The sequence below is a fragment of the Rhineura floridana genome, chromosome 10 (assembly GCF_030035675.1).
Source record: "Rhineura floridana isolate rRhiFlo1 chromosome 10, rRhiFlo1.hap2, whole genome shotgun sequence".
Taxonomy (NCBI): domain Eukaryota; kingdom Metazoa; phylum Chordata; class Lepidosauria; order Squamata; family Rhineuridae; genus Rhineura; species Rhineura floridana.
This window is the reverse complement of record NC_084489.1, coordinates 63,123,806-63,143,031: the sequence shown is the minus strand read 5'-3', so window position 1 is coordinate 63,143,031 and position 19,226 is coordinate 63,123,806. Positions and strand designations below refer to the sequence as shown.

Here is a 19,226-nt window from a genome sequence, read left to right as displayed (position 1 = left end):
CATTTAAGAGTGTGTTAATACCGGAGTGTTAATACTGTTTTTCTGGTTCGGAATGATGGGGAGAAGGGAACTGGGAGGCGAGTCTGCGTAAATGTTTTCTGCTAGCCGTTGGCCTGCAGGGACTTTGGGCGGGAATCCTGTCCCAGTAGACCATCCCTGATATTTTCCTAGCGCGGAGACGCGGGAACTGTTCAGGACAGGGGAGCTAAGAGGAACTTCGCTGTTCCTCCGCTGTGTTATGGTGGCTGGTCAGACTCGGGTGCAGTCCTGTTGGCTACTTTAATTCGGGGCAGTTTGCATAAGCAGTGCCTGGCCTGTGATGTGCAAAAAACAATGGAAGGGTGTGTGCGCGCTTTTTTTTTTTTATTAAACCTTCCCCTCCCCTCAAGTCTCAGGAGGGCAAGCGTTTTGAGGAAATCGGCCATTGTGCTTGGAGCAGATAGAACCCCCCCCAGTTGCAATATTCTCTTTTCTCTACTCACCCCCCCCCCCAGCATCTAGGGAACACTGTGCCCAGCTGGCAGCCAGACATGGGTGCAGCTGGCACCACTGCGATTGCCTGAGGCAGGGGTACCATGTAATGGAGTCGTTAAAAAAGGTGCATTGGAGGATTTCATTTTTTCCTCACTTTAAAAAAATTACCCAATTTGCTAGCCGCCACAGATGTCCGCTCGTCTCAGAACGACAAGAGCAAGCTTTTTAGACAATTGTAGTGGTGCGTGGACGACCTCCTGAAGCGTGCGGTTTACTTCCGTTTGGAAAACCGAGCCAAGCTGGTTCGGGACCGCGAGAGTTTATTCTAAAATATAATTTCCTTAGGATGTCTACATTCAAAGTAAATCGTTCCCCCATACTGCAGCCAGTGCTTGTCGCCAGGCACGCCCTCCGCCAGAAAGCAATCAAAAGCACATTTTTTTTAAAAAAAAGTAAAACACGCGGTATGTGCGAAGCAAGCCTAAGAAGGGAGAGTAGCTTGACGGAAAGAAAGGCCGTCTTTCTTATTTTTTGTACCTCGATCCTGTGAATGTTTTTGCCTGGGGGAAACCCAAACGCCTTATTGAACTCCTCGGGCTTTCCTTCTTCGCTCTTCAGGTTGCTGGCTTGGCTCGACAGACTCAAAAGCCTGCGAAACGTATGAACGCAGTCTTCCGTGTCATATGCATAGTAGGATCGGGCACAAAAGTTTTGGAATTCCTGAGGCTGTCTAGAAGAGATCGTCCGTTTCCCTTGACAACATGGGCTGGATCCTGTTTTCTTCCGGTGGCTGAAAGGAAAACCTCGGCTGTGGAGAGGAGACAGGGATCTCTCGCCCCATCTCCCCGGCTAACTTTCTCTCCCCCCCATTCCTCTTCACTTTTCCTGTGTACATGCATACAGAGGAGGAGGTGGTGGTAAGCGCTTTCCTTCTCCGCCCTCTCCTCCCTGTGTGTAGCTAGGGCTTTGGATAGGAGGAAGAGGAAGATGACGAGCCTGTGCAATTAGCCTAACAAGGGACGGGTGGCGGCGGTAGAAGGAGGCGCGGCGGTTTTTACCCGGGCCGCTGACACATTCTCTTTTTCTCCTCGCCGGGGCGATGAAGGAGGACTCTTCAGAGTTCAGCTGAAAAAGTCGGGCGGGATCTTCTTTCTCTCCCCCCACCACAACTGGCAGCTTCTTGAGAAGTGGGAGGAATCCCCTGTCTCTCCCTTCCTTCATTCCTTCCTTCCCAAGTCCCCATTGTGGAGACGGGGCTTGGCTAGGATTTGTGTACACAGTTGTCTTCTTTTTTCCCCTTGTCCCCGAGAGGCGGATAGATATATCTATATAGATATAGATATATATATATGCTTCTCTTAAACGGAGAGGCTTTTGTGTTTTGGGGTGCGTGTGGAAAACTGCTTTTTTCTTCTTCCCATACACTTTTTAAAAAGAATTTTTTTTGGTGCGTCCCCCTAATGTGGACTCCAGCGGATTTGTGCCTCCTTTGTAATTGGGAAATGAAATAATGGCGACACGTTGGGCAGCGGGGCCACCGGGGGGAGATGGAGACACCCGGCCGCCCGAAGTCACCAGGAGCTGCAGCCAGGTAGGGGGAAAAGAAGAAGCCAAAGCAAAGCGGAGCAGGGCGGGTCCTCAGTCCAGCCCGAGCAGTAGTGGGTGGATGGTGGGTGAGCGAGTGAGGAGAGGGTCGAGCAGTGCTTCTGTGTTTATGGGGGAAGCGGCCAGCCAAGGGCGGTTGCTGCTGCCGTGCGTGGGGAATAGCTTGCATTGGAACGGCTTTAATGGCCGCCCCATCCCTGTTGCCTGCCTCCCTCTTCCCTTCCTGCCCGTCCGTCCCAGAGTTGCCGGGAGTTGGACGCTGGAACCTTTGCTTTAAGTTGGCGGCCGACGGTTTTTGAAAGAGGGAATGTAGGAATGGGGGGAGAAGACAAGCAAAGGGGGCGGGAAAAATAAAGTTTGTAGCTGCTTCCCCCCCCCCCATATTTAGGGTGGGATTTGTTCCCGCTCCTTCATCGTTCCCCACCTAGGCATAGTTGTAAAGAAAAAGAAACCCTCTTTTCTTTCTCCTCTCACTACACTCCCTCCTCACTGACTACTTTTGGGGATACCACAATGAGAGTGCCTCCCTCACCACACCACCACGCTGAAATATAGTCGTTTTTATACAGAGAGGAAAAACCAACTGCTAGAGATCTTTCCTGCCTTTTGAAAATCCCTTTAGAAAGAACAGCCCTCAACCTCTTCCTTTCTTCTCTTCTTTCCCCCCCTCCCTTTGTCCCATTGATCTGATAGGGGAGAGAGAGGGCGGTGCAGGCTTCCCCTCTCTCTGTGTGTGTTTTTAAGACCCTGAATGACACTGTTCTATTTCCCCTCCCTCTGGTGTGTGTGTACACATTTCACTTGTACAGGCCAGCTCCTGCAGTCTCCAGGCTTCAGAGCTGTTGGGCTTTTATATATACCTTCTCTCTCTTCTGCCCTCCCTGCTCCAGAGTAGTTGCTGGGAAGTTCCTATCTGTCTCCTTAATTTGGAAAAGTTGTGTATTTTTAATGCCTTATGGTGGCACTGCATGTTCAGACTAATAGCTTGTCCTTAGAAAGGCCCCTGTTTCAACCCTTCATCCAAGGCTCCATATTAATAGTCCTAATAACATTAAATCTTTGCCAGTGCTGTATGTTTTTGTCACATCAAAGGTGATTCCTCTTATTCGATTTTTTTATGAGGGTTTCTGAGGCATGCTGGAGTATCGTGTTGTGTCTGTGTTTATATGGAGCATATGGTATGCAAAAGTTTTATCCCCTCTGCATGTAAGCCCTGTGACACGGAAGTGTCCTCTGTGTCATTTTTTTATGCTATAAACACCCTTGCTTAATATACAGGTGGACTGTAGCTGAGTTATTGTTAATATCTCTCTTTTTCTGAGAAATGAGATTTGACATTTTTAAAAAACAGTGTTTATTTAAGAGGGCAGCCTTTAATCTACTGTTCTGCCCTTGGATTACCCTGGTATTTTGATACAACAGTGCCACGTGGTATCATGGTATTGTAAGATCAATCCTCTGTTAAGAATACCTTCTAACATTTCTGAATAGAAAACCTTGGTGGAGAATTGTAATACATTATGTTTCTGGCATATTCCAAGTGCTTTTTTCAAAGATATTGGTAAATAACTGTAAAGGATGGATTCTGCCCCTGCATGCACTTCTGTGTTTGAAAACATTAAAGCAGAGAAGTGAATGAAGAGAAACAGCTAAGATTGAGAATTAACTTCTCAGTAGTTCCTGCACTGTGTGGAAGATGTGGGAACCCAGGTTGTGAGACTGTTCATATAATCTACCTATCATTAGCATGGTAAACCATAATGAATCCCTTGCAGTTGAGGTATACAAAATAGGTAAGATGATACCTTTTCATTGAACTAAATCCTGTTTGTGAGATTATACAAGAATTCCAATTCACAGAGACTCCTTAGGTTCCTGGTAGAGCAATATGGCTGTATTTCCACCGTGATTGGCAGATTTTTTATATCCTGAAAGATAGTATTTTATTAACAAAAAAAAATTCCTGTTCTGTGTGCCTCCTTTCCTGGCACCAATAGAGCGATACATCTTTATACCCAAGTCTTGTACCCTTGTAGTGTAGCCTGCCATTTAGTGCGGCTCTTCAAAGTGAGCTATAGCAAGATGGACTTATGAGGACATAGGGGGCATATCAGTTACCCGTTTAATGCAGCTTTCTTTAGCTGTGCCTGGATTTAAAACTGGAATCTCTTTTTTTTGTGGGGAAGGTTCAACTGGAGAATGTCAGGAATGGTGTGTAGTTGGCTTGTGCAGTAACTAAACAGATGCATGGACCATTTTGGGGGGGGGGTTACATGGTGTTTGAATTATTAATTTTGAGTTGATAGTTATGGCATAAATGACAACACCGTTTTTTGAACACAGTTTGGATCAGTGAACCTCTGTTCTCTGAGTTGTAGTGATGGTATTTCCCTACAGACCCTCTTTGTAGTTCCATCGCCCTCAGAGATTTGAGGGGCGGTGGCTTGACATTTTCTGTAATGGCTCTGAGGTTGTGGAATTCCCTTTCTACAGAGGTGTGTCTGGCACCTTCATGATTGTTTCTGCCGTATGGTTTCTGCTGTATGATTTAAGTTAAATTCTTGATGCGGAATGGGTGTCATGCTGCCTGGTGGCCAAGTACCATAGGCTTGCACACTCCTTCCCTTCCCTCTTGAGCTTTCACACTCCCTCCTCCTCCCTTTGCTGATTGTTGATAAATATGGTTAAGCATTATGTCCTTATTACTGTTAGTTTGAAACTAGCTTCTAATTCTTGTTCCATCTCTTAGGGTAGAGACACTTGCGTTTAAAATGTTTCCTGTGTGTCTTCAGCTCTGTATTTTGAAAATGGGTGCATACAACATTAGTCAGTTCCATCCATTTTTACTCCGCAATCTGCGATTTGTGGTATTGGATGTGTATTTTCTTGAACTGTTTCACAACAATGTCAAAACTGTTTGCTCAATCCACCTGTTCCAAGACAATGGTGTGTCCAGTGAAAACTCTTTGCTGTGGGCAGTGCACAGTGTTCTGACATCAGCAGTTGGGCGGAATCTATTGTAGCTTCTGACCTGCGCATAGCTTCTATCTGTGTATCCCCTTCATTTTATTTCTGGTCCCCTAACAGTTTCTTTTCATTTTCTATTAGCTCTAATCTTGATACCCTCTCCACCTTCCTCCTCAAAAGGATGGAGCAAGGGGCCACATTTTCTCCATTGCTGATGCCTTGGGTGTTCGTGAGATTTTCCCTCCCCTCCAAGTGTATTGCGTAATACTGTACTTTGTCAAGTATTAACACTTTTGACAGCATGTTAGCAGTGATTTACTGGTTGTACTCTGTTTTGCTACAAAAATAAATAAATATGCTCCTTGCTTAGCTCTGCTAAATGTAAATGAACTGTCTTCAAGTCGATTCCGACTTATGGCGACCCTATGAATAGGGTTTTCATGAGACTGAGAGGCAGTGACTTTCTCAGTACTTCTTTTTTCTGCCTTAAAATGTACTAGCCACTATCCCTTTTCTGGTATTTCTCCATAGTTTTCTGATGTGTTTTTTCTCATATGTTCTATCCCTGGAAGTTCCAATTCCCCAGCCATGATGCTTTGCATCTGATTGAATGTATTAGTTTACCCGTGCGCATGCCCCCCCTTTTTTAAAAAATTGGCATGTCCATGTACAGGCCAGGGATTGATTGGTTCACGGTTTCCATTAGCAATGGAGGGCTGGTACAAGACATAGCTGTGTTTTTATTGGTTGGTTTGCTTGTCAATGAATGCAACCTGTTGCTATCCACCAAGACATATGATCAAGTTTATAGTTGCCAGGAGGGGCTTGTATTCCTTAATGTTAATGAAAAACTGTTTCTAGAAACTTGGAAGGGTACATTTTCAATGCTATCCAATATATGGTTTGGGCGTTTAAAAAACCTATCTGTGTGAATGCTTGATATAACAAGGTGTGCATGCAGGTAAATAATACCTGCACACATGCACAAAGGATGATGACAAGTAAAGTGCTGCTTCCGGTTTACAAAATGTGCACTCAACACAAAGTAATGCTAAACAAAAAAATGGATGGTAGGGAGAGAAACACCCAGCAATATCATAGTGGCTAAGGATCCACATGTTGCTTGCTTATCACAGTAGCTTATCTCAGAAGCTGAACCCCCCCCCGAATGAATTTCTTTTTTAAAAGGGGTGTGCAGATTGGTAAGAAATGACTGCATGCACATGCAAAACAAATTGATGATGGGAAGTGAAGCTTCCGATTTAACTGATGATGACACTAATGGCAGGGCAGCAATCGGTAAGGAATGTGCATTGGGGTAAAGCATAACCACCTATTCAACCCACTGGTGTGTATGCAGATTCACTAAGATCCTAAGACACTCGGAGGCAGATTCACTTCAGATTGCAGAGACAAAACTGGACTCAACTTTTAAAGCAATTTTGGCTGTGAACACACTAGTCACCAAATCAAATCAAATCACCTGGAGGGGGAAATGAGTTGATCTGCCAATCAGTTGCAAAATCTCGTTGAAGCTGAATTTAAAAAACACACACTCAAGCTGCTCCCACCGGTAAAAAGGGGTGGGATTTGGCTAGTGTTGTGTGCCCCCATTTTTAGAAGAGAGCGGTAGAGAAGCAGTGGAACTAGGAGAACAGTGAGTGTGTTTCTACTCTTAGTGTGCACATGCTTACTGTAGAGGTTGACTATATTGGTTCAGTCATCATGGATTGTATTCAGCTAAGTCCTACGCAGAGTAGACCTATTAAAATTAATGAATCTAAGTTAGTCAGGTCTGTTAACTTCAATGGGTCTGCTCTGAGTAAGAATTGCACTGAATATCACACATAATGTTAGCAATAGGTAATGATAATAAAAGAAGATATGTGGGAAGATGCCTTAGAGGGGAACCTGTGAACCCAAGGACGTGCTCTGTGCTTTGGTGGTTAGGTAGCTTGATGTCTGTACTGGGCCAGTATTTGGCGAGTATTATAGTATGCTGCTATTACATCTTAGTGTTTCTTGTTGAATATGAAAACATGGGGCAGAAGGCAGATATGATAGTGTGTGCTCTCCAGCTCATATGCGCTGTTCCCTGTTCCACTCTGTGCAGGACAAACCAAATGACCAAATGGGGAATTTTCTGTGGTGGCTTGAAATGTGGGATCCCTCTTATTTCATCACATAGTGAAGGAAGAAGGGGAAAGTAACTAAGTCTGACATCACTTGAAACCTCTTTTGATCTATTTCTGGGGGAAATAATGGCACAAGCCCTGAGAGACCTAAAGTGGAACTACAAATATATTGGCCTGGTTCGTGCAACATGCTAAGCCAAACTTTAGCTTACCAAGACTGCATGACTCATAAGAGGAACTTGCAGGTCCTCTGCTCATCCCTGTTCGTTTTTGCTGCCACGTTGCACCAAGCCAAGGTTGCCTTAGCATATCGTCTATGCTGCGGACTCATGGTTAAGCTCTCTCCTCACAAATCATGAGCTTTAGCCAAGAACTTAGCTTCACATTGCACCAGTAGGAAAGAGCAAAGCAGCTGTCAGCTCCTCTGAGCACCTGCACATCCTTGCGGTTTTGCTAAACCAGGGTTTTCCTTAGTGTGTCGGGCAGACCAGCTCATTCTCTTGGTGTTCACCTTTCCTGCTGAACTACTTATTTGTGGCAAACATTCACAAAATAGAACCTACGAATCCTGTAGCAGTGTGTTTGTCTCCTGTGGTAAGAGTACTTTCTCTGGAGAGCTGAGGAGAATTCTGGGATATCCTCGCATTACTTACGGAACATTAGTACTAGTATATGTATCAATCAAATATAAGAACAACCCAGAATAACTTTGGAATGATCCTACATAAGGCCCTTTTTTGCCCTCAATTACATAACACAATTCCATTCACAGTGTGGTAATCCCTTAATGCACTATGGAGCAACAGATGGAGTTTCATTTATGAATATAATTATCCATATCCTTTTGACTGCATGGCCAACTATTGTAATGCATGTGCTATACTTGGCTTCGAACTCAGTTTCATGGCATTATTGCTGGTGATGTGATGGCATGGGATGTGAATCGTCTTTAAAAATGGGAGCTGTGACTCATCCAAACTCAAGAGGCATTTGCATTAAAATCTTAATTACAGGACGGCTAATTAGTACTGAAACTATTCCTGTACTAACTTCAGCACTCATTATTTCTGCTTACGTACTATTCATGCAGACCTGATTGGTCTTGGTTTTCTATCTTATCCTATCCCAAATGCCACTGGGAGTCAGTCTATTTCTCCTTGGAAAGCAACAATACAGTTGAGATAAAATTCTAGCCATACATTTTTACCTTGGCTCATAGAATTGATTAGTTATATTACTGCCAATATTTTTTGGCAAGGACTTCCTTGGGAATTGCTGTTGGATCTTCTGCTCTAGCATATAATGTTTTTACAAAGGTTGATTCACATGCACACTCTTGTAGTATTGCTAACTCTTCATGTAATAAAAACCACAAGTTATTTTGACTTCAAGAATGCATTTTATTAGCTGTTAAATGAATGTCCTGAACTAGGGACTTGCAAACGGTTTTTTTGCAGCAGTGTTCACTTTGAAGCAACTCCCATGAAGTTCAGTGGGATATATTCACAAGTTAATGCATGTAGGGTTCCATAATTTAATGTAGAGTTAGCGGCTTGTTTGAAAGCACTCTCTATACTAAAAGCTATGATAGTCAAGTTTTGTTTTCTGTTTACCTGCCTGGGTAAATGCAATAGTGTGTTGTATGAAAAATGGGATAAACGTGGGTTGGAACTCAACAACAGAAGTTTCCAGTTATTGTCTGAAACTTCCTGTATGTGTTGATAATTAGTTTCTCCTGTATACGATCATTTGTAATGATATATTGTTTGTCTGTAACTTGGAATTCAGTTCAATTGCATTTCATACATTGTGGCTCAGTTTGGACAACAGTGCTAGATCACAAGTCTTATTAGGCTCATGTGCTTCGTCTTCTCCATTCTACCTCTGCTGCAACCAACAAGGAGCAGATTAGAAGCATCCACTTCTAAACTAATCAGTTTCCCTGAGTTCAGATATGACGAACTCTAGTTAGTTGAAAAGGAGAAGAAAAACTTTCCAGACTCTTTGAGACCACTCCAGAAGAGGAGAGGGGAAGGGGTGATAGGAGCATGAAAGCTCAAGGCTTGGGCATGTAATGATACACCTTTGTTGAGCGTTAATGTTCAAAAAGGCCCAGTGCTGGGATGAATGGCTACCTCTTGACTCATTTTCCTAGCTGCAAAATTAGACTATGTACTTTGTACATGTTCAGTAATATACAACTTCTATCTAGATCAGTGGTTTCCAATTCCCTCCCCCCACTGACCCCTTGAAAATGGCTGAGGGGTGGACCACTTCATTATTTTTCGGCCTGTGGTAGCAATTAAAATGTGCTGTGCTAAATGCTGTATGATTTTTAATTATTTTTATTGCTTCTTTTATTTTTATTTAACCAAATTTATATACCACTTGGTTGTAAAAAAAAACCTCTGTGCATTTTCTGTTGTATTTTATTGTGATATTATATTACAACTTGAATTCAATGAAATGCATTGTAAAATATAATAGTAAATAATAAAATGCAATGTAAGAAATAAAAAAGAATAAAAATACAATTAAAAATCAATATGAATAGTTAATGTCCTGTGGCTGCCTTTCACAGCCATGTTCCTCACAAACGCACCATAAACCATATGAATGAAGTTTGTGGACCACTGGTGGTCTGCAGACTACAGTTTGGGAATGCCTGATCAGATCATCCTATCAACATAATCTTTTCAATAGAATACAAACATAATATCTACAATTTATATTAACTTATATTACATAGAATTGTTTTCTGTGGATGTGAGCTGTTTATGTAGACAGTTGTGTTCAAGGGCTGTGACAATGAGTATCAGAATAAGGCAGCTTGCTGGAAAGGGCTTTACGACACTTAAGGGAAACTGAAGCAGCACCTTGGCAATGGGGGAAGGATCGCTGAGCTTTCTATGCATTTAACTCTCATCAGTATTCTTGTTGGCTCCCCTCAGACTGGACACTAATCTAGTAAATGGAATTGCTATGTCACTTCAGGTCAGCCTGCTGCATGGGAGACCCTTAATGTCTATTTTGGACACTGGTAAGGATTTCCTTTGAGAAAGAAGAATCCATGTTGCCAGTTATAATCTTAATTTGCATCTAAGTGTTGTGGTAATGTTAACAAGTTTCTATGTGTATATATTTGCATATCTCTATGTAGTAACTATGGAAATTAAATGGTGATTGGCAAAAGCTCATGATTTTTAAGCACTGTTAGCATTCCATGCGTTCATCAAAATGTGACAATTGCCACCTCATTAGTTTCCTTTTTTTATAAATTTGCTTACAAAGAGAAGCATGGAACAATGCAAGTATAAATTGACCTTTCTAATAAAAAACAAGGGTAAATAAAATACATCGATATAAACCAAGTTTTAAACTGCAATTTTGAACATTTTTCCATTTAACTCATCTTTTCCAATTCAAAAACTGGATAAATTGATAGAATTGCTCAACTAGAATTACCCTCCCAAAGGTTTTTGTATACAGTTTGGGTTATTCATAAGCTTTGTATGCCATACTTATTCATCCTCTTCTCCAAAGTTGGTGATATTTTCTATATTTATCCTTTTCATGGTGATGTTCTGCATTTAGCTGCTATCAAGAGTTGAGTTAGTTGGACATTTGCCTAAATTGTTAGGGATGATATATTCTAGAAAGAGGAGAGCAAATGCATATCTAAAAGATTTATTCTGTGCATATCACGGAGATAGAGAACCTGGGGCCCTCAGATGTTCTTGGACTCCAACCCCCATGAGCTCCAGCTACCAAGGCCCGTGGTCAAGGATGATGGGAACTGTAGTCCAGCAGCACCTGGAGGACCACATCCCTTTCTTAGAATATACAAAATTGACACCTTTCAATCAATAATGTCATTAAAGGGCTGACTTGCTAAGAATGCTGATCAAATACCTCTGAAATAGATTCTATATCAAGCAATCAAATTTGTCATAATATTTTCTTTTGAGCTGATTTAACCCCATTGAAGTCAATGGAACTCAACAGGATGAAATCCTAAGCATAATCTGAGTTGCTGGTTGAGCTGTAAAGCAGCAGTGGTGTTAGTATATTTCAGTGACTGATATGAGACATTTTAATACTTGGTTGTGGTTTTTTGGCTGTTAAATGTTGCTTTGTGCTTACTACATGCAACTTCTGGTATGAGGGAAGTTATCCCTCTCCTTCATAGACTGAGAAAAGAATGGTGGTTGTCTTTTTAAAAAATATCTGTTAAATGTTGCACTTGACACTGGAAAATTCTTAAAACTGATTAAAACTGCAGGCCGTTTTAGATTAAATGAAAAAAGAGCAATATAAAATAAAATTATTGTATCTTTGCCTTCTACATTGGACAGTAACCTTCACCTACCTTCAAGATTGCTAGCAATTTTGCACATCCAACAAAAATCTACTATATCTCTGGCCCACACTACAGGGATATAACCATCTCCTAAGTCCTACAGAAATGTTTATCTGCATATAATTCTCTGTTATAATCTACTAAAGAGATTCTCTTACATATTTTCATGGATGACTGATGATCTTGACTCGAGCTATTGTTACAGTTGGAATACCCAGAGATTATCAGGACCACACCCATACCATATCAAGCTGTGAATAGGCCCTTTCACCTTTAACATAAAGAGTAATGGGATGACTCAACTGTATCTGCACCAGGAGATTAAATATAGTACACCCGAATAAGCAAGATGTGGACTTTCCACATCTTGAATTTTTTGTCAAGATGTAAACTTTCATTCCTTAAGTTGGATTGCAGGTCTAGGAACTCATTAAAAGGTAAAGGTGTCCCCACACTTATAGTGTGAGTAGTTTCCGACTCTTAGGGTGACGTCTTGCGATGTTTACTAGGCAGACCATATATATGGGGTGGGATTGCTAGTTCCTTCCCCAGCCTTTCTTTACCCCCCAGCACAGGCCCGGGTACTCATTTTACCAACCACGGATGGATGGAAGGCTGAGTGGACCTCGACCCCTTTTACCGGAGATTCGACTTCCTCCTTCCTTTGGAATCGAACTCCGGCCGTGAGCAGAGCTTTGGCTGCATTACCACCGCTTACCACTCTGCGCCACAGAGGATCTTGCATAGGAACTCATTAGTATATTCTAAAATATAAGATGGTTAGTTTTATGTACATTTGTTCAAAATGGGCCTAATTATAGATCTAATCCTGTTTGTTAAATAACTTCCTACCCAATAAAATACAAAGGGGGGATGTTGAAAGGTTTTATGAAAAAGATGTGCCATTTTCCACTGTTGTCTATCTTGTTTGTTTCCCTGCTCTCCCCACATGCAGTTTTAAAGCCCAACAAAGATGCAGTTCAGAACAGAATATAATATTTTTCAAGCTAGACATTATCGGAAGTCTTGCACAGACATACCCCATGAACAGCCATATCTTAAAATGCTCATCTTGCACAAGTGATCTGTGGAGGGAATTTGCAGAGTAACTGTGTGCCCTATGCTTGGAGCTGCAGGCACTGGTGGACTCACACACTCCATTCTCTTCAATTGTGTGTGGGATCCATACTATTATCATAGTCATTCTTTGCTCCATGCTAAAGACATTCAGTTCCAAATCAGTTTTTGATCCCTGCTGCACAGAAAGCAACTTCCTATCTGCCCCCCTTTTTGCATCTTCCACTCAGGCAGAATTTTCTTGGAATTCTGTGTCCAATATATGTTGGTAGCATATATATTCCAGACTGTCGGTTGCAAATATATAGTCGTTTTCATCCTGTGGTCACCATGCAATCAGAGTAGTTAATGAGACTTTTTAATACATCCAATGAATATGTTAATGGATAATATAGGGAGTCTAATCTGTTGCTGGAGGGGAGAGGGTGGCTAGATAAGAGTTTGTTACAAAATAGTGCTTTAAAAATTTTTGTACTAGATGTAAATCCAATGAGGAGACCACTTTTGACAATTAGTATTATACAGTATTTGAATGTTGCTAACTGTCACAAGTTTACAACCTTAAATATGGTAGACTTGCTTTTAATTTCCTTATTCAATTTGTCCAACTACTGTTGCTTTTAATAGTAAATGGGATGCTACTCTGGGGGGGCAGTTCTAAGTATAGGTTGGTGATGGATGGGTGAATCTTGAAATGACCTATTAGATTTGTCTAAATTTTACATAAAGCAGGATTTACAATATGGGCTGTACATTCTGTATTGATTATGGAAAGCATGCTGTAGAAAATCCTTGTTAGCACTGAAAAGATGTATCTAGAACCTAAATCTACTAATACTTCCATTCGTAGTTAAAACAATACTGTGGAATTTCACTACTAGTTTAAAAGGGAGGAATTGTGTAACAACTCAAATAGTTTTAGTCTTCCAAAAATCAAATAAGAGTCCTGGCTCTACTTCTAAACTAGCTTTGCATTGTACATTCCTCACTTGGATTTGCTGAAAGAGTGATGTGCCCCTGTGGAGCTGATTATATTTCTGGATTGCAAGTTTTAAGCAGATCTTGGCAAATTAAAGCTTGCAGCCAAAGGCTGTGCATGTTTACTCAGAAGTAAGTCCCACTGAGTCCAGTGGGACTTATTCCAAGTAAATGTATATAGGAATGCAGCCTTAGTAAGTGCTAACTTATTTTGGGAGGACATGTTTTTAATAACAAGACCTTATGAAATTGTGGTTGATACAAAAGAGAATGGCATGGTGCCCTCGTTTAGGTTGTACTTCCAATCTAGAGGAGTCCTTGAGTGGAGGTTACTTCTCGATAGTTTTTGCAGTGTTTGGTTAAAGGGTTGTTAGGTAATACAAGTCTGCACATTTTGACATTAAAACACAATTTGGTAGTACAGTATAACTATTTTTTCCATAATATGTAACTTGAGTATAGCAAGCTCTCCTGGAGCCTGATTTTTGGGGATGTTGGCCTGCTGGTTGAAGTAATACATTCTCCTTCCTCTTGCGTTAAAAGGAAGCAGTGATGCACTCACATGATCATGAAATCACCTTTAGACATAGATGATTTAGCCACCTTTAGTGCTGTTTTTTAATCTTCTATTCTTTTAGAGAAGGTAGTTTAACACATGGTGGCAGAGCAACTGCAGGCACATCTGGGTAACATGCTTTTCCACAACCCATTTCAGTCAGGCCCTGATAGATCTACATCTGGGAGCTGGTGGAGGGAATTTTTCCATCCTGATACTTTGCCTTTCTCAGTGGCTTTCAATACAGTGAGCCATGCAAATTTGTTCAACCCATCTTGAACATTTAGAACAATTGTTGGGTCTGGCTCTTGCTTGTCTCTGTCGGCATGTATTCCAATAGCTGTATTTCACTGATGGACGGTTTGTGCCATTGAGGATTGATGTGGTATTCCACAATATAATAATAATAAATAAATAATAATAAAATTTTATTTGTTAGTCGCCCATCTGTCCGAGTCAACGGACACTCTGGGTGACGTACAGCAGTTCAAATACAATAAAACAATATACAACCAACAAATCACAACAGCAACATCAATTGAGGATTGGTTTTTATCTCCAGTGCTATTCAACATTAGTCTGAAGCTTCTGGCTTTGTAGCTGGGTGTTGTCAATAAACTAATGACTCCCAAATCTGTATTTTGTTAACAAAGTGAACTGAGGAACGCTGTTTCTGTTCTAAACCAGTGTCTAGAGGCTGTGGTTGACTGGCTGAAATTAAACAGGCTGAAACAAGAGCCTGGGCATGACAGGTAATCTCAGCACTCTGGATATGGCATCACCTTCTGCAATAGAGGATATAGTCCCTTTTTAGGATCAGGTTAGGAGCCTGGTGGGGCTCTTTGCCTATTTTAATAGTATAATGTGCAAAGACCGTAGCTCTTTGCTAAGTGCCTAAATAGACAGGTGTTAGGAATGAAACTTCACTTGGTACAGTGGGCTGGATCTAGATCTTGGGTTGTATCCAGCTAAGTCATTGTGTGCGCGAAATGACTTAATGAGCATAACAGAACTTCCCTGTGTTCCCCCCCAAATGTGCTCTGGGCTTTTCCCCAACCCTTTGGAGCAGATGTGGGGTCAGTTTGCAGGGGAGGAATGGGAGTAGAATTTCTATTATGCTCATGGAAGTGATTCCACACGCACAATGATTTAGCTGGATACAGCCCTTAGATATGCATAGCATAGACCCATGAAGTAGATTGCACTTAAGTCAGTCATGACTACTATATCTTAAGTCCCATTGACTTCAATGGATCTTTTCTAACCTTAAGTCTAGATCCAACTCAGTTTACTCCTTTCCATTTTTACTTGTGTGTTTGCAACATTGAAGATAGACTGATGCTGTACTTTATGTGGTACTGCCCTTTTTACGTGGTGGCTTCACTTACGATAGAATGTCACTTCTTGTCTGCCTCGTAAATGTTGGAAGGCAGAAACAAGTTCATTCAGTTTTGTGGCAGCTGCACCAGTTAGCTTCCAGGCCCAAAGTACTGATTCTTAAAGCCCTTTATAGCCTGGGATCCACATACCCCATATAAACTTAGCTGTTGTGTCTTTCTGTAGGATGGACCCTGCTTCATGTGTCAACATCATATGAAGTGAGACCATCACATGGAGCTGGGCCTTTATTGTAATTGCTCCAGGGATGTGGAATGACCTTAATGATGTGTGATGTTGTGGCTTTCTGATTAGGGTGTAAATCTACTACTTCCTACAGAACTGTGGGTACCGAGGCCTTGTGTGTGCTGTATCTTGATTACCATGTGTGATTTTGGGTTAAATTGTCTATGGCTATGAATGTTGGACAGGCAGGGTACAAATAAACATAAAGCATTTTAGTATATAATGCAAAGAAAATATTGCAAACATTGTGGTGTCTGTGTGACTTTTTTCTAATAACGATAATGTAGGATTTATATAGCATTTTAGACTGTTGAAACCATGTCATACTTAAGTCTTATTTGTGGATCCACTATTGTCACTTGAGGCTCAGGTAACCTTGGTGGCATGAAGTACCTTCCATAAGCTTCAGCTAGTGGCCAAGCCACGCCCCTATTTGGACAGAGTTAGGCTAATTTCTGTTGTCTATGCTCTTATAACCGCTAGGTTAGATTACTTCCATTTGTTATACATGGGGCTGCCTTTGAAGATGGTTCATAAAACTGCAGTTGATGCAGAATTCAGCAGCCAGATTGCATACCAGGGCAAGATGGTCTGAACACATATCACCAATCCTGGCATGACTGCCTTGGCTCTCAATAAGTTTCCGGGCCTGATTCAAAGTGCTGACTTTAATCTATAAAGCTTTATGTAGCTCAGGACCCTTCATACCTCAAGGACCTCTTCTCCCCACATGAACCAGCCTGGATCAGCATTTGCCATCTGAGGCTCTTCTCCATGCATCCCCTCTAAGGGAGGTGCGGAGGGTGTGGTGACATAAAATGAGCCTTCTCAGTTGTGGCTCTGTTTGTGAAATGCTCTTATTATTTATTTATTACATTTATACACTGCCTTTCTTTTCATGATAGAAACCCAAGGTGGCTTTCATATGGTTCCCAGGTAGTCTCCCATCCAGGCACTGACCAGACGACCCTGCTTAGCTTTAGCAGGGAGCTAGCCTTATGTGCCTTCAGCCCATAGCCTGGGATGCTCTTCCCAGGGTGGTATGCCTGGAGCCATCACTATCTGTTTTTAGGCACCAGACAAAAACATTTTTATTCACTCATGCCTTTGGACCTTAATTTTTGAATTTTCTTTTAGTGGAGTGGGGTTGAGTTGGATTTTCTTGTTTATACATATTGTTGGAGAGCATTTTAAGTTGTTTTTACACTTGTTTTTAATGTTTTTGTAAGTTGCTTTGCGTTTACCTTCTGGAAAAAGCGACTACTAATAAAAGCTGTAAAGTAGAGCATTATTCCTATATTGTGGATTGGGAGTTGAGGCTGAGAGGTGGCTTGTCTAAGGCTATCTAGTGACTTCATGACAAAGGGGAGCTCCAAACTGGGGACTTCTTAATTTGTAGCTTAGTCTTTTCAGCTACTGTGTTACACCATTGTTTATCTTTGAGCCAATTAAATTGCTGCAAAAGGCATGTGGAATAGTCCTGTAAGACAGAAAGGAGGATATGAGACTGGGTTTTAATGTCCCGAGCATGCGGAAAGCTACTATACCAGGGGGAAAGACTAAGCTAGATTTCCTCAGGTGCTAGCATAACTTCTGTATGCAAAATATTTCATAATGTGGTAGCCTTCAAACGTGCAGCCCTCCTCACTTCATTCTGTAGAGAGAACTGTTATGGGGGACTCCATCACATATGTTCCAGAAAATTTGGAATGGCTCTGTATTCTGGGAGTTAATAACTTCCCATGTGTGGGAGAAATCAGTACAAAAATGTTTCATATGCTAGTGACATTCACCATTCCCAGCTGATGATCCATGACAGCTATAGTACTTACTTCTTTGCCAACAGCAGAGAGTTAATCAGAATTCTTGACCTGGTTCCAGACCTCCTGTAGTTGATCTTTTCTTGGGTACATTGGCATGCAGATAGCTGTTGCATTTATTGCTGCTGTAATCTTGTGCTTTTTACATTTTGCTTGTCCGTCTTTCTCTCCATACATACATTTAATTTTACATTAAATTAAACATTTTTTAAAAATGTGTGTAGTGTTCAAGAATACACTTTTGCATTAACTTTGCAGTGTGGACAAGCTAATATTTAGATAAAACTATATCTACAGTAAAGTGTTTTGTCCAACAACTTGGCTAAATATGATAAGCATTGTACTGTATTTTATTTACAATATTTCTATACAGCACCCACTTTCCACAGTGGCTTATAACAATTACCAGAACAATTAAAAACATAAAAAATGTAATAAACTGAAAATGGCAGCAACCAAAACTGGGTAGTAAGCAGTGGTTAATTTCTGGAAGCCAATTGAAATAACAGAGTGTTTACTTTTCTGTATAGAGAGGAAACTGTTCAAATTACCCTAGGGCAGCCTTTCCCAACCAGTATGCCTCCAGATGTTATTGGACCACAACTCCCATCAGCCTCAGCCAGCATTGCCAATGGTCAGGAAAGATGGGAATTGTGGTCCAACATCATCTGAAAGCACACCCGTTGGGAAAGGCTGCCCTAGGGTGTTCCATTAATTTTGGGGCCCTGTTCCTTGTTGGAGGCTAATAGCTGAACTACAGACATTCACAAGGTGCCTTTTTGACTTGAATGGACAGATCAGGGGTTGCCAACCCTTTTGGACCAGAGGGCATGCTTTAAACATGGTTTTTTTTGCAATCAGAATGCATGATTTAAATGAACGACAGCTTCAGGTGAGGACAAATGAGAGCAACAACAAATTGATTCATAGGTTGCAAACACTGGGCTACACTTTGAGTTTTAAATAAATCCTGCTAAGCATAAGTAGTGGGCTGGTTCCAGCCTATGTTAGCTGCCCTTGGGTCCCCATTGAAATGAATGTGAAAAGATATACATCATTATGTGAAGTCCCACTGATTTCAATGTAACTTAATTTAGTCTGGATGCAGTACAGTGTCTGAAGGCCACTGAAAGAGCAGAGTCCTTGTGTGGGAGCTGCATTTGTATATCAAAAGGTTGGACTTTGAAGCTGCATGTTGGCAGATAAATGCCACTGATGGTAGTCTCTAGATTTTTGATTAATGTTTGTGCACAGCTACTGTATGCAGTTCTGTATTTCCATTTTACTTCACAATGGATACCTTCGCAGTAATCCAGCACAGTAGGATGAATGCAGCATCCTACTTTGCTGCTTCAAAAACATAGAAATTAAAAAAGCAAAGTGTGGTGGTAGGAGCTCCTGAAATAGTAATTCCAGTGAAAGTATATGCATACCCTATGTTTTGTGTCCCTTTATCTGTTAGTAAAGATGAAAGTTAAAACTGTTTACTTTGACCTCCTTAAAATATTGTGTCTTTAAATGCAAGTATTCTAAGCTACATGGAATTCTCCTGTTCAGGTAGAAAGGTGCAGAAAACTATATAAAACTATAGCTGAAACTATTGACTGACTAATGTGCAGCCAGGTTGCTAT

General features: G+C 41.3%; 1 protein-coding gene across 2 annotated transcripts in view; it reads left to right on the top strand.

The window, feature by feature from the left end:
- The first annotated feature begins 1,083 nt into the window (after positions 1–1,083).
- ARHGAP21 (Rho GTPase activating protein 21) overlaps positions 1,084–19,226 on the top strand; it is a 166,972-nt gene continuing 148,829 nt past the window's right edge. Inside the window, exon 1 of one of the 2 annotated variants that reach the window (XM_061585848.1) lies at positions 1,084–1,391. In XM_061585848.1, coding sequence (XP_061441832.1) covers positions 1,368–1,391 — 24 coding nt within the window. In that variant the 5' untranslated portion in view covers positions 1,084–1,367. Of the gene's footprint in view, positions 1,392–1,412; positions 2,066–19,226 lie in introns of those variants that run through there. The other variant, XM_061585846.1, reaches the window with a different exon arrangement.